Raw genomic sequence first — 15,614 nt, forward strand, 5'->3', positions numbered from 1 at the left:
ATAATACAAGCTAATTCGAACCATAAAAACCCACAGCGCATATGGGAAAAAAGGTTCTGGGAAAACCCATTTGGGAAAAAACCATAATCACAGTTGAATTATTAATATTAAAACACTTATTTTTAAATTATTGATTTTCCACTCTCACGTCTGAGCTATCCACGAATAAATTGATTAATAGCATTAACAAACGATGCAATGGATGTCAAATATTCTTGTCATAATACAAGCTAATTCGAACCATAAAAACCCACAGCGCATGTGGGAAAAAAGGCTCTGGGAAAACCCATTTGGGAAAAAACCACAATCAAATTAGGACTATTAATATTAAAAACTTCTTCAGACTGTTTAAGGATGAATGTTTGGTGGATAGCGTCCGAAAGAAAGCAATAACCTAGTAGATGAGGCGTAGTTCATAAAGTTTCGTTTTTTCGAAACTATTACATAGGTGTATTGGCGCTGTACGTTTCAGATAACAAAGACCAAGACGACTCCAGTTCCACAAAATAGGAAAACTCTGCCTCTTGGCGTTAAGTTTTTCTCCTTTCTGTATTTCCACTGCTAGACCGCTATGCAGCCCGCCCTTGTATTGCTCTACTTGCTGCTCCCATAACATTGAACGTGCTAGAACTATAGTTCTAGTCGATCAATTGCGGCGAAGTCCAACTTCCGCTTTGAGCGTTGGCCAACTTTTGAGGACGCTGCAGTGTTACCAACGGCAGAAAACGCAGCCAGGAACATTTTCAAAATCACCTCGGCCGCGTTTTGCCGAAAAAAGGGGATTTTCGACTAGGACTATTGAATTGTCGCCGATTATTCAGCCATTTCCGCTTCGCCATACCTAAAACATTTTTAAAGTACGCTATACAAAATTGCTCCATTCTTCACCAAACCTATGAAACTTGGTGCAACACTTACACTTTGTTCAGTGGTTCGCCTTTACATGAACCCACAGTTGCCGCTCCAGATCTCAGTCATCTGACGCAACCATTTTAACGTTTTGAGAGTTGTATTTCACCTTTATTAAGCCTAAGGATAAGCCTTGAGATATATTTCCCGACGTATTTTCTGAAGAACCACAATAAATCACCTCAACGATTATCCCCATTAACTAATTATCACTATTACATACCTTGTTTACAATTTCGTTGGCCTTGTCCTCCATGGTTACCCATGAACTAAACCAATGCTGTAGGGTATTCATGAACTACGCATATCCTCTAGGGTATTCATGAACTACGCATAACCTCTAGGGTATTCATGAACTACGCATAACCTCTAGGGTATTCATGAACTACGCATAACCTCTAGGTTATTCATGAACTACGCAAATCCTCTAGGCTACTCATGAACTACGCCAATCCTCCAGGTTACTCATAAAATATACCATATTTTTAAATGGATTAATACCAAACTTATATGACCGTCAATTCCAATAATGATACTTACCATTTTTTTTTTCAAATCTTGAAGTCAGATGTGGGTTCTTTAGTCAAGGATCCCAAGCCTTGTGTGGGTCTCTTAGTCAAGGATCCCAAGCCTTAAGTGGGTCTCTTGGTACAGGATCCCAAGCCTAATTTTAGGTTTCTTAGTACAGGATCCCAAGCCTAATTTAAGTTTCTTAGTACAGGATCCCAAGCCTAATTTTAGGTTTCTTAGTACAGGATCCCAAGCCTAATTTTAGGTTTCTTAGTACAGGATCCCAAGCCTAATTTTAGGTTTCTTAGTACAGGATCCCAAGCCATATGTGGGTTTCTTAGCCAAGGATCCCAAGCCTATTTCTCGTAGTTTAGACCCTTAAAGCAACATGCGGCTCCATTGGCGCCCCTACCATGATGCCTAACCTTGTATATACATAATAATTTTACCTTGCCGTAGGTAGGTAACAATGAAACTTAATGCATTAGGGAGGATCTGAAAATTATCCTAACAAGCTAAACCCAATGTACAATAGAAAGGTCGTCAATAAGGGGCGCACTGGAGCTCCACCTTGCTTTAAATAAATTTTTCCATTTCAAACTATGTTCTTTTAAAAATGCAAATACCCTTGTGGTAAGAATAATAAGACTCTCTATAACATGCATCGTATCGGTCTCGAAAAAGTTTGTTACCAAACGCCAAATCTAATTGACAATGATAGTCAGTCGAATACTTTTGTTCTAGACCCGGCAAAAGAGATATTCCATGTGAATCAAAGAACATTCTCAGTGCCGTTTGGCTCTTTAAAAAGTTAATATTGAAATCTCCAACCACAACTGTTGGAATAGACGAATCATATTTCATGTCAAACAAAGGGTTAAAGTCCTCAAACACAGTTCTCAAACTTCCTAAGGGAGATTTGTACAACAATACCACAGATATAAGTTCTCCTTCTATGTAAACATCTAACCAGCAACGTTCCACGTGAGAATTTCTAACAGGAATGTCGCTTCGTAAAACTCTAGTATCTATCTCTTTAACTTCGTTTTTAGGCGTGTCTCTTAAATATATGGACGAACCAAAAGCAACTCTGCGTGCCGTACTTGGCAAGTAAATACCACCTACTTCCTTAAAAGATGGCACTCTAAAATCGTCCGTCTCTTTTTTCCACGTTTCAACAAAACATAACATTTGACTTTTCATTATTACATTGTCTGCTAAAACATCTTCTAAATGAGCATTTAAAGACTGCACGTTATGTACATAAATGTAAAGGGGATCATGCAAGAAAGGTAGTTCGATGCTTTTTGTGTCTCGCAACCTCTTAAGTTCCAATTCTACTAGGTTGTTTTTGGGTGAATTAGGAACTTTAAATTTTCCATCAATATATAAACCGGAAGCGGTTTTCGCTCTACTACAAGCCACATATAAATGCGCTCTTTCAATTTTTTTTGTAGCCTTACAATGAACCACTACCGAGGAGTAAGTATCACCCTGACTTTTATGTATCGTAATGGCCTCAGAAACAACCAAAGGCAATTGTTTCCTAGAAACTGAGGCATTATTTTGTCTCCATTTTCTATTAAACGACTTGATGACCTTTTCAACAGGCGTCCACGAAGCGTTAATATCACTATTCAAATATAAACCATGACATTTTTGCCTCAACATTTTCCCAACTTTGGGATCGTCAAACTCCATCCATACCCTGAACGGGATTTTATCCCCGACCCTATTTGTGCCGTACTCTATCTTTCTTAACCAACCTGTAGCGCCATTAGTTAGTCCGTCAGAGGTGTCAACATTGTTGGTCATCATATATCTCGCGCCACACGCAAGAGTCAATTGTTTGGGCAGACCATACGTATCAGACGTTGCTAACTTTTCAACTTGGGAAAGTATGTTATTTTTAACTTCACTACTAAGATCACCATTGACAACATCTACTGAAACCGAAACAGCCTTTTCCGTATTCATGTTTAAAAGCTTATTTTGATTGAATTGGTTTACTTCCGCGTTAGTGGCGAAAAGATGTATCGCTTCTTTTGGGGGTACACGCTCAGGCGTTACCTCCAGACTACTAAAGAAATCAATATCATTTTGAGTCATACTTCCCACAGCCATTCTATTTAAAGCTTCAGCAAATATTTTATCATCCCTCTGTCTCATACACAGTAAAAAATAATGGTCTTAGATTAAACCCTTGAGGGTTTTTGCACTTTTGTCAGAAAACCAGTAGCAAAGTGGTTTGTTTGGAAACCATAAAGGGATTTTTTCCTATCCAAATAACACTATTGTTCAAACCATTTTACATCTCAAATTGTTATTCATTTCTACCGTTTTTAAACCCTTACAGGTGGTATATTCGACCTAATGTGGTACATTTCTTTTCCATTAGTGGTTAGCTTCTCAACCTTTCTCAAACCACTTACGGCGTTATTCTAAGCCATTTTTTGATTTTAGACCCGCCATGTTTAAAACCGAAACGGTGGTATATTCTACCATTAAGTGTTGTTCAAAGAACCTTTTTTAAACCTAGAACACTGTTGAAAAAAAAGGGGTTCACTTGAAACCTTTCGGGGACACTTCAAAATTTCCCAATTTGAAAACTCCGCCAAACCCCACGACTCCTTATTCAAACCCCTAGGGTTTTCATTCAAACCCCCACGTGTTCTTATTCTACCCCCCACGTGTTCTTATTCTATCCCCCCACGTGTTTTTATTCTATCCCCCCCACGTGTTCTTATTCTAACCCCCCCACGTGTTCTTATTCTAACCCCCCCACGTGTTCTTATCGTAACCCCCCACGTGTTCTTATTGTAACCCCCCACGTGTTCTTATTGTAACCCCCCCCCCACGTGTTCCTATTCTAACCCCCCAAGTGTTCTTATTCTAACCTCCCAAGTGTCGTAAATGGTAGACACGCCATTGAATAATACTTTCTTATTTACTTTGAACTGCAAAAATTAGCGTTTTGGATATATATAAATGTAGTATGGTTTAACTAAAATGTAAACACCCATTTCAAATATTAATATCAAAAGATGTTCTTGAAATAACGTAGTGAAACGGAGCTTTATAGCTACAAAACTAGTAAAGGCATCGCATTTCCGAAAAATATTTCCCAAATTTTCGTTTTATATTGTGAAAAAAAGGTAATTATAATTTTGTTGTATTTCTTCACACACCAACACAAGGGAAACTGCTAAAGTGGTGTACTAATGTACCAACGGACGCTTAGAGACACACAGATAGACGACTTTATTACTCTTTCTGTATTAAAATTGAGCTTAGAAATAAGAGTATCTTAAAATATCAAAATAAATGTAATTAATATTATATATTTTCTTCGTTAATATTTCATCTTACTGCGCATTACATCGTTTTAAGAAAGAACAATTAAACATTCTTGAGAGACTTGACTAATATTGACGTTTGAAATGAAGCATACGCCGGTTGTTTCGCCATACGGAAATCGGTAGTATAAAGGTTTCGAATTCCAACGATGTAAATGACAGCGCAATTGCATAAAGCTTTGGAGGAAGCACCAAGTTACAAACTATTCGGTATTTTAAGTCAATCACACAATAAAACTTGTATTTAAAAAATTTGCGTCATCTTTTGGAAAAAATTGAGCTGGCATAAACCAGAAGCTGCATATGGGCATCTTTCGCATATAACCTAATTTTGAATACTAAGACCTTGAATTTTAATATTAAATTTTTAATTGGTTTCTGGATTTTTTACCTCTCCGAGTGAAGATGACGGTACGGAGAGGTATTACCAAGAATTTATTTACTATAAGAATGCCTAAGTCACTAGATTTTACGCTTCTACTCTTGCGCCGGTGTTAGTGGACAAGTAAGCCCCACCCCTTTCATGTCCGTCATTTCTCTGCGCTTTCGTATTGGATCCCTTTACGCGATTGACGTATTCCGAATAGAGAAAAAAACCTCGAGGAAAGTAAACAGAAAATGGAGGCTGCCAGCGGTGCTGAAACGGTTAGGGAATGGTTTTTAATTGCCATTAACAAGTTAGTTAAACGGATTTTGAACGTAACTTAATGGATTTTGAATACGTGTCTCTACGTGAAAATCGTTCGTTCTATAATTGTTTCCAAATCGAATCAATAAGTGTACTATACTTATGATTTCGTGAGTTCCATAAACCAAACCAAGGCTTAACGAAAAGATAAAAGAGATAGATGGTGGAAAACAGAGTAAGTTAAAAAATAAAGTTCCGCCGCCATTTCCACAATCCCCCCACCCATGAGGAGGGATTGTCGACTATCACGCGCGCACCGAACGCCTTTTTAGGCCTTCTTATAGTAAATTCCTTCGTGGTATTACATCGGACTTGCCTGTCAGCGCGTTCGCACATGAAAAATTGGAGCAAACGCGTTCACAGGAAGCAATTTTTGGTTTCTACTCCCATCGTTTCACCAAAGATGCACGCAGTAACGACTTTTCTTATAATACATGATTTATTGTGAATCAAGCGCCTTATATACCCCAAATTTCCAAAAATTGTTAAAGAGGCATACACTTGTATTCAAACGTCAACAATAGCAATGTTTTAAATGATTTTAGGAATAAAGTTTCTTGAAACGATTTAACTAATATTAAGGTAAGTTAATTACGATTAATATAATAATTATCAATTATATTTATTTGATTATAAGAAAAACCTCTTAATTTCGTCTCGACTTGGAGTAGTATCAGGGATAGATAGACTTTTTTAAGACGGAATGGGTAACAGGGTTATTCGGGTGCGCGTCCAAGTCCACGACCCCCTTAGCCGTGACAGAGGGATATAAAAGAAGAGGCGGGTCTTATTTTTGTTATGGCGTTGTATGTATATCCGGGTCAAATAAACGTCGTCTGCCCCTTCGTCTGCCAAGTTGGAATGGGCTCGGATTGTAATTTTTGAAAGAACATTCTGAAAAATGGAAGTTACACTTGTAACTGACAAAAAAACGGGGAAGACCCAAGAAAATTAAAAGTGAGTTGGAATTGAGTAAAAGTCTTCATAGATATTACAGCACGAACAGGTTTTAACCAAACACTAAGCTCACAAAACTCCTGACCATTCACTAAAAATTCGTTAACAAAATCATGAGGGTAGTAGACATGATTGCCTTAAGAAAGAATTAGCGAACACTTTTCACCCTTACAGATGTACTCCAAGTCCAAAACACCGGCACCAAATTCACTAACTACCTTCTTAATTGCTATTAAAAACAATTCCCGAATAATTACCGGACCCTCGCATTTAGACGGCTCCATTTTGAGCCCCTGTGAAGACGCTTATCTGTACAACCATTGCCCACTCGATCCGCGCTCCCGCTATAGCGCGAGCAGCTTGAGTCGTGACGCGCGTGATCGGGTGGGCTATGGTACAACGCAAGAGGGGTCGTAGTCATAGCGACAGAGGTAAACAGGAATTACGTATTTTTGGCCCTCCTTGTCAGCAACGTCACCAATACGTAGTTTTAGTGAGCCAATAAGATAATTTAATTTTTTGGTTACGTGTTGAAGGAAGGGGCTAAATACTCGTCTATGAGTCGGACTGAAGTAAAGGCCAACCATTGTTTATTCCGTCTTAAAAAAGTCTATCTATCCCTGGTAGTATATTTTAGTTTCCCAAATTGTAATTTTTATCATAAGAAAATAGCTCATAGCTCCCTGTAAGTATGAAACTCTTAACAGCATTTTCTTCCATATTTTCCCGGCGCATCGTGGTTTTCGCGAACCCCTTAGGCGGCGGTGCTGGTTTTGTGCCCACCTATTGTAGTACCAAAACTCCTCCCACAGGGTGCAAAAGTGTAAGCGCGCTAAATCTGAAAGCAAATGTTGTAGTATGAAAATATTCTCCGTTTCATATTTATAGGGTGCTATATATTATTTTCTTATGAATTTATTATTAGTATTTTTAATTGGATAGCTAAATTGTTAAAAGTTTCGGGAACTGAAAGGTTTTTGAAATTCCAACATTACCATCTTTCAAGGTTTTTTTTTCAGAAAAGAGTTTGTATTCAGCACATACGTATTATATGTTTTTTTAAAATCGAATGAAGACCCTCTTGGTTCTTTTTTAACTCAAAGAGGTTTACGCTGTTTGTTCAACCTATGTAAACCTTGTTTTCTAACAGTGAATCCTCAATGGTTTGCAGTTTTTTGTAGGTACCACTTTTAAACCAGCAATGGTTTGCAGTTTTTTGAAAACACCACTTTTAAACCAGTAATGCTTTGCTGTTTTCTATGCACCACTTTTAAACCCTTAATGATTTGCTGTTTTTAGCATTACCATTTTTTAAACCATCAAGGAGTTATCTTGAAAGAGACTACATTGAAACCATTTTTTCACAGATCCCTGGCATTTCTTTTTATAAACCAGAAACGGTTTATCAAAGTTGTTTTAAACCAGTAATGGTTTGCTGTTTTTGAAGGCGACCCTTTTAAACCATTTAGTTGGTGCTGTAAAACCCTTAGTGGTTGCTGAGAAAATCATAAACCCTATATAAACCCTTTGAACACCATTATTTTTAACTGTGTAATTTCCTCAAGTTCGGCAAATTCAAATTGCTCCCATATTGGGTTACCAATTAACGACGCGTAAGGATTATCTTTCTCACTTTGACCTTGAAATGCGAAATAATCGCAAACTGGTCTCAATTGGTTAAAGTCTCCAACTAGAACGACAGACACACCACCAAAATAATCAGGACAACCCATAATCTCTTGTAACCTAGCGTTTACCCGATTAAACACCTTCGCTCCAACCATTGAAATTTCGTCAATTATTACTAGTTTTACTTGACCATAGAGTAACCTGCATTTATGAAGTGTTTCACTTTCCAATCTCGATATATTTCCACCAAATTGGCTAACGGGTAAACTAAAAGTACTGTGCAAAGTTGCCCCACCTATGTTAAAGGCAGCCTTGCCAGTAGGTGCGCAACGGATTACTTTCGCTTCCGATGGATTACTCCCAGGTTGTTTGTTGTAAAACCTTGACACAGATTCAAATATAGCACTAATCAAAAGACTTTTCCCCACACCAGCGCCCCCTGTAACAAAGAGACGCAACGGAGTTTCTTTGCTTTTTACATGATACAAAACATGGTAATATATCTCTCTTTGTTTGGAATTCAATTTTCTAAGAAGGGCGTTGTACTCAGAGTCATTAATTAAGGTAATTGACGGAGCAACAGTATTTTCGGCATTGCCATCAATAATATCTCTATTAATATTTCCTACAGGTTCTTGAACCGTATTAATTAAAAAATCGGAATCATCCATAGCTAAAGATCTATCAACTTCATTTCTATGTTCTAATTCAGGCTGGATATTAGTAACATCCACTTGAATTTCTCCATTTTCAAAATCTGCTACAGCCTGTTCTACGGCTTCTTCGTCAATTTCATTGTGAAATTCTTTCCTAACTTCATTAATAGTTTCGCGACAAAGCTCATATTCTGATTTCATATCCTTTGTCAAAATATCATTACTTTCATCGCGCCAAGGCTTAAACAACATTAATTGTTCACGATAAAAGTTATCGGGATCTTTTTCTAAATTGAATCTTCTGTACCTAATAATTTTAGCACGGCCACGTTTCCTAATAAACCCTGATTCATCTTTAAGTTTCAGCCATTTACCACAAGTTTCAACTTCATTGCTCTCTCCCTCATCAACATGATCGTGGGCGGCTTTAGTCACTCTACGGGCTTTGGAATATTCGTACCAGGCACCAAATTGAGCTAACGTTATTGCCTCTAGTTCCTCTGGCCTTTGAACATAATGTTCTAGCATCCCAGAGGCAAAAACGTCATTACTGTCTGCTGGTAGTTCTTCAAGTTCAGATTGACTCTTAAGAATGTGTACACGATTTTCAGGGGCATTGGTGTTTATAAAAACACAGGCGCGACTGCACCTGGACACAGGAATTTGTAAACCACAGTAAGCCGCTTCCTGAGCGCTTACCTCGTGGGCATTCAAGAACTGATTAGCAATTAGTTTCAACTTCTGTTTTACTGAACATTTATCATTTTTTGCCTGTTTAGAAGCTTCGCGCAGAAGCAAAGACATCCCTCTTTGAGACTTTCCTATATATGATACAATATACATAACCAGTGCGTAAGCATCAAGAACGAATTGAATGTCCATATTCGCCTGCCAAAGACGCAAAGCGCACGGATTGTAAGGATTAACTCTAGTATCTTTGGGGTGTCTTTTCAACAAAACTGTTTTCCTTTTGAGGTCATAAGTAACGGCAGAAATATACTCGTCTTCAGTTATACGCAACTTAGCTAGCAACTCCTCAAAACTATCTACCCAAAACTCTTTTTCTTTCGATTGCAACATCTCATACAATTTCTTTGACCTTTCCTTAGATCTGAGTTCTTCCTGTACGCTACCAGGCTCTCTTAAACTAGGGTCGTAAATTATGGTTCTGGGCATAGGTGGAAACGGGATTCCAAAACGACAAACGGAATTATTATCGACCTTCTTTCTACAAGTCGTTGTGTGTTTGTGAATTTGTAATCGTGTTAACAAATCTAAATGTTCGTCATTGTGCTCAGCAGCACAAGAAATAACATTATCAATAAATTCCTCTACTTCCTTAACATTTGAGAGATCATTTTTAAGTTTTGGAGCATCTTTTATCCAAATCAAACCATGTTGGTGGGGCGAACCTCTTTGCTGTATTTCAACTCTAAAATAATAGTCTTCTATAACGCCAAGAGGACCTAATTTCTGTAAAGCCTTAAGCAAAGCCCGAAAACGGTGGTCAAAATATCTAGCGCAAGTAACAGGATCATCCTGAATCAGTTTTGCCCTTTCCGAAAAACTTAAATTATTAATATCATCGTTAGGTAAACTCTCCTGCCCAGAGGTTAGTCTCAAAATATTCAGTAGCTCAGGCCATTTACTTTCGGCAGCCGAAAACGTTATGAAAAAGGTAGCCGTACCAAGCTGTCTAATCATACCCATCAATTCCTTTTGTCTGTGTTGCCAATAAGAAGGCGAGCTCTGTAGTCTTTCTAAAACCCTAAAACCATCATCCTGCTTAATTAAAGCATCAAGAGAACCTGCAGAAGCTAAAAGTCCAGCAGTATAATTCGACCCATCTGTTCTTTTAGTTTTCCTCATGCAAACCTGTATAGATTGACTAACTTTCAAGGTTTCTAATTTGACAAAAGAGTAAAACAATTTCGAAGGATTTTTAGCACAGCGCCTATCAATATTACGAAGCTCCCATTTAAAAATATCACCAAAACTTCCCTTAACCTTAAGATTCATTTTTTGACCTACGTAAATGCTCGGGAATGACAATTCTTCCGCATCCTCGTCAAAGAGTAAAGACATTGGGGTTTGACCTTCACCGGGAGCAAACTTAACATGCATGGTATTACTTGGCAAGAAATTACTTAAAGAAACTAATAATGTGTCTTGATTCCCAACTGTTAACGAACTACTTTCGTTGGGTTCATTCCACATATCATCGCTATCATTCTCTGCGTTTATTGGCGCTACTGGATTATCTCCTGATACATCAACTTGATTTACCTGACGGTCATTTTCGTCCACAATAAATTCAAGTTCTTCAGGAATGGGGTCTAATATGTCACTCTTAACGGTAATTCCATGTTTAACATACAAAGGCGTTTTTACCAGAACGTTAAGGGCCTCTAAAATGACTTTGGGTCTCACAGTTTCGTACAAATAGGGTGTGTTATACTGCATTCTTCTCATAAACTCAATTTGAATAGTATCCGTGTCTCGAGGTAACCTGGGTAAAACCGAGGCGGTGGACTCTACATTTATAGGGACGTTAACCACATTTCCTTTAATACCACGTTGTTGGTCACACCCTAACCTTCGTATTTGCATGAATGGTATTCGTGGTGATATCATTCTTTCTTCTAAATTACTTATGTTACTTAATTGCGCAGGTATTTCAGGAAACACAAATCCATTTTCCCTTGAAAATTTTGGAATTTGCTTTCTCTTAACGCTTTTATTACAAGTACTACACAAAAATATTTCATCATTCAACTCTCTTTGTTCAATACCAGGGACTGACAAAAAATCTATGGACTTTACAATGGTGCCAGATGACTTAAAAAAAAGATTTGAACATCCTTCACACGGCCACGTTGGGCCATCTTTTATGCTATCAAAATAGGTCTGCTCTATAAGCGAGGGGTTTGCTCGCCTATCTGCGGCTGAAGATCTTTGTCTAGCACGTTCAACATCTCTATACTCGGGATCTTGGCGTTTAGCCGCCATACCTGTCTGGTTTCTAGCACGTTCAACATCTCTAAACTCGGGATCTTGGCGTTTAGCAGCCTTACAAGCCTGGTTTCTATCACGTTCCACATCTCTATACTCGGGATCTTGGCGTTTAGCCGCCTTACCCGTCTGGTTTCTAGCACGTTCAACATCTCTATACTCGGGATCTTGGCGTTTAGCCGCCATACCTGTCTGGTTTCTAGCACGTTCAACATCTCTAAACTCGGGATCTTGGCGTTTAGCAGCCTTACAAGCCTGGTTTCTATCACGTTCAACATCTCTATACTCGGGATCTTGGCGTTTAGCCGCCTTACCCGTCTGGTTTCTAGCACGTTCAACATCTCTATACTCGGGATCTTGGCGTTTAGCCGCCATACCTGTCTGGTTTCTAGCACGTTCAACATCTCTGAACTCGGGATCTTGGCGTTTAGCCGACTTATACAATTGGTTTCTGACACGTTCTCTTTCCCTATAATTTGGATCTTGGCGTTCAGTAGCCTTAATTATCTGATTTCTTACACGTTCGCTTGCTTTATACCATTCATCAACCCTTTTCAATTTCTTGGTAAATATTCCACCCTGATTTTCAATTTCACTATTTGACTCATTCTCTCGCTTTTTCCCCTTACCTAGCGACTCCCTCTTACTGCATTCTTCATTTTGTCTCAAGATTCTTAATCTTTCTAAGGGATAGACATTACCATGGGACGTACAAGGTACTTGTTCATAGCCTTCGATTATTTCACTAATATTAGCATTATCATTTTGTACATTATTGGGTTCCTCATTAATAGATATGCCTACGCTTACGGTACTTTCAATAGAGCTTTTATTTAATGCGTCATCTTTCGCAGAATCATGGCCAACTGGCCTCGCGGTAGGACCAACATTGGGTGTGCTAGAACCTGTTCCCGAAACAGCCTTTTTTTCAGCTGCTAACACTCTTCTCCTTTCATTTTCTCGTTTCCTAAATTCAGGATCTAACCTTTTTGCCCTCATTCTTTCCCTTGCCTTTCGTTTTCTGATTTCCTCTTTACTTAAATTATTATCTTCCTCCATTTACTTATTAATCAGTTAAATACTCACAAACGTTGGCAAAATCAATCTCCTTAAATACTCACACAGGTTGGCAAAATCAATCTCCTTCAGTAATACGTAAGGCTTAATTAAATTATTTGCCGAACAAAATTAATCGAGCAAATCTAACACTTAACTTCTGCCTTCGAAATTCTATCAAAGAATGAATCAACTGTTTAAAAAAAGGTTTTTTTCGCAAATAGGGCGCTATCATACCAACAGCAATTCCGTCATATTTAAAAAATATACATTGCCAACACTTTTTTCAAATAAAGAATGATAAAAGTGCGTAAAAAAGGTCTTTCACAAATAGGCCTAGGGGGCGTATAAACTAAACAGCAACAACGCTCTACAGCTACACTAATCTTACACAAACAAGGAGTACTATAAACCCACTACTAGAAGCGGTATTTTTATTCAAACGTAAAACAATTTCGCTTAAGCTTAACATCTCTAGACATCGGTAAAAATGTCTCTATCACTCCTAGGTAACTGTATGCACAGGATTTTACGACATTATAACTCAAATTCATCTGATTATGTTTTAACAAGGTTAAATCTAACTGGGAGTAAGATGAAAGGAGTAGAAGCTTATCTGTCTTAGGAAATATGAAATTTTATCTTAACAGTTCGTTAAATCATAAGTTTATAACGAAAAAACGCGGAAGGGGAAAACGAGCAGACAACAGCGATTTTTGGGGGTAGAAGGTTAAGAGCGCCATCTGTCGTCCGTGCCAAAGTTGAACTTCCACTCGAAACGCAATGAGAAAGTGGATAAAATAATGCCATCAGCTATTTAACTGCGTCGATATATTTAACGACTTGACCCATGACATGCCTCTGTGGTTGCCAGCGAATTATTTTTGCGAAATAAATATTATTATAACACTGGCTTCTATGAATCCTATATATTCTTGGATGCTAGGAAACTTGGTAGACGTAACAGTCTGTACCAAGTACCCAAGCATCCTTCAATAAACGCCTGGCAACATTGTGGTACGCATGGTACAACTAAAAAATAGGATGTGTATCTATCTTTCCAGTCACTCCAAGTCGTTAAGCCCTCATTACAGAGGATTTGAAACACTATCGTAATTCCAAGTGTCTCGAATCTCTACGTTCCTGTCCATTATGAACAGTGCTGAGAGAATGATACATCATAAAGAGCCATTCAAATCGAATTGCCGAAAATATTATCCATATTTTCATTTCATATAACAAAGAAAATAAATTATTATGGATACAGGAGGCAATGTAGGAAATATAACGCAATGCACGGGCCTAAAAAGATATAAGAGACAATGTACGAAATATAACGCAATGCACGGGCCTTGATAGATATAGGAGGCAATGATTTAACGACTTCGGTACTTGGGTTTATCTTTAATATTTAAATAAATATAATTATTTTTAATTATTTTAATCGCCAGTAAATAACTTTAAAAATAGTTAAATCGTTTAAAATAAAGTTGTTCCTATTATCTTTCGAAACTTTGCTAATATTGACGTTTAAAGTGAAGGGTACCCCTCTTGCCCGCTTTTTTCAAATTTTGGGGTATATATACGTTTCGTTTCCATTATAATAATAGATAAAAACGCATTCGCGTGAACCTTTGGTGGAAGCCCTGCCATTGGGAGGCTAGACGTTTCTCGTAACCCTAGCCGATCGCCGCGTATATCTTAAAACCAAATAATAGATAAAAACGCATTTGCGTGAACCGATGGTGGAAGCCCTGCCATTGGGAGGCTAGACGTTTCTCGTAACCCTAGCCGATCGCCGCGTATATCTTGGAACCAAACGATGACGGAGGAAAAGAAGCCAGAATGGACTGACTGGCGTCCATGTGGAATGGACAAAAGACCTGAAGATGGTGGTGCATTGAAGCTGGTGTCAATGTGGAATTGACGAAGAACAGAAGATGGTGGTGCATAGAACCTGGTGTCAATGTGGAATTGACGAAGAACAGAAGATGGTGGTGCATAGAAGCTGGTGTCAAGGTGAAATTGACGAAGAACAAAAGATGGTGGTGCTTGGAAGCTAGCAAGTACAGACTAGTGTCCATGTGGGATGGACAAAGACTAGCAGATTGTGGTCCTTAGAAGCCACTTAGTAAAGACTTGTGTTGGTAGATGAATGGCCAAATTTCCGTGAACCGCGAACGCGTTCCGGAAATCGGGTATTTGTTTGCTCCAATACGCAAACTGCGAACGCGGTCACGTGGGGTCTGACAGACACACAGACAGACACACAGACACGACCGGTGTAATACCTCTCCGTGACATACGTCACTCGGAGAGGTAAAAATATAATGTACTCTGATAGAGGAAGTAATCAATATGCATTAGAAATGCAAGTCGTTTCCTTTTTTTGGGAGTACTTGGAATTGTGTGCTGAAGTGGGAAGTCAAGTGTCACTTGAAGATATTTTAATTTTCTCGACTGGTGCGAGTTCTATCCCCCCGTTAGGGTTTAATACGCAACCAAGCGTTGGTTTTGTTCGAAGGCCTTTAGGTTACGTAGAACAAGACGATTCTTTGCCGTCAGATCCAAATAGTGAAGTCCAACCTAAGCGATATTTACCAACAGCGAGCTCTTGCAGTTTGACAATCAATTTGCCAATTTACAGTTCTTTTGAAAAATTCAAGGAAAATATGGATTTTGGAATTGGAAACACAGCTGGCTTTGGTATGCCTTAGGGTTAACAACGCAATTTACGTCATAAATTGTGATTCGAAGACGCAGAAAAGGGCGTTACTGCTTTCATTGAGATCTGGAAAAATGTTTTGCAAATAAGTTATTTGCCGTAATTTTGGTACAGAA

General features: G+C 38.4%; 2 protein-coding genes across 5 annotated transcripts; both read right to left on the reverse strand.

The window, feature by feature from the left end:
• Positions 1-222: 222 nt before the first annotated feature.
• On the reverse strand, positions 223-3,583 carry LOC149619019 (uncharacterized). Of its 4 annotated transcripts, XR_016375192.1 has the most exons (4): positions 1,450-3,583; positions 1,133-1,373; positions 919-1,068; positions 223-841 (listed from the first exon to the last, which is right to left on the reverse strand). XR_016375192.1 is itself a non-coding variant. In XM_089854170.1 (2 exons), exons 1-2 carry the CDS (start codon positions 3,541-3,543, stop codon positions 2,223-2,225), a joined length of 1,224 nt encoding a protein of 407 aa, XP_089710296.1. In that variant the 5' UTR covers positions 3,544-3,583; the 3' UTR covers positions 2,074-2,222. The 4 variants fall into 4 exon arrangements, 1 of the variants encoding a protein (XP_089710296.1); XR_016375193.1 differs by having other exon boundaries at positions 919-1,029; positions 1,133-3,583; XR_016375191.1 differs by having other exon boundaries at positions 1,133-3,583.
• A 7,017-nt stretch (positions 3,584-10,600) lies between these two features.
• LOC149619020 (uncharacterized) lies at positions 10,601-13,871 on the reverse strand. Its single transcript, XM_089854547.1, has 4 exons — positions 13,011-13,871; positions 12,095-12,947; positions 11,097-11,239; positions 10,601-10,609 (listed from the first exon to the last, which is right to left on the reverse strand). The coding sequence occupies exons 2-4, from the start codon at positions 12,774-12,776 to the stop codon at positions 10,601-10,603; spliced, it is 834 nt and encodes a 277-aa protein (XP_089710673.1). The 5' UTR covers positions 12,777-12,947; positions 13,011-13,871.
• Positions 13,872-15,614: the final 1,743 nt, after the last annotated feature.

This window comes from Phalangium opilio, unplaced genomic scaffold (assembly GCF_054372755.1).
Source record: "Phalangium opilio isolate 3A_F unplaced genomic scaffold, DU_Popi_V2 ptg000209l_1, whole genome shotgun sequence".
Classification (NCBI taxonomy): domain Eukaryota; kingdom Metazoa; phylum Arthropoda; class Arachnida; order Opiliones; family Phalangiidae; genus Phalangium; species Phalangium opilio.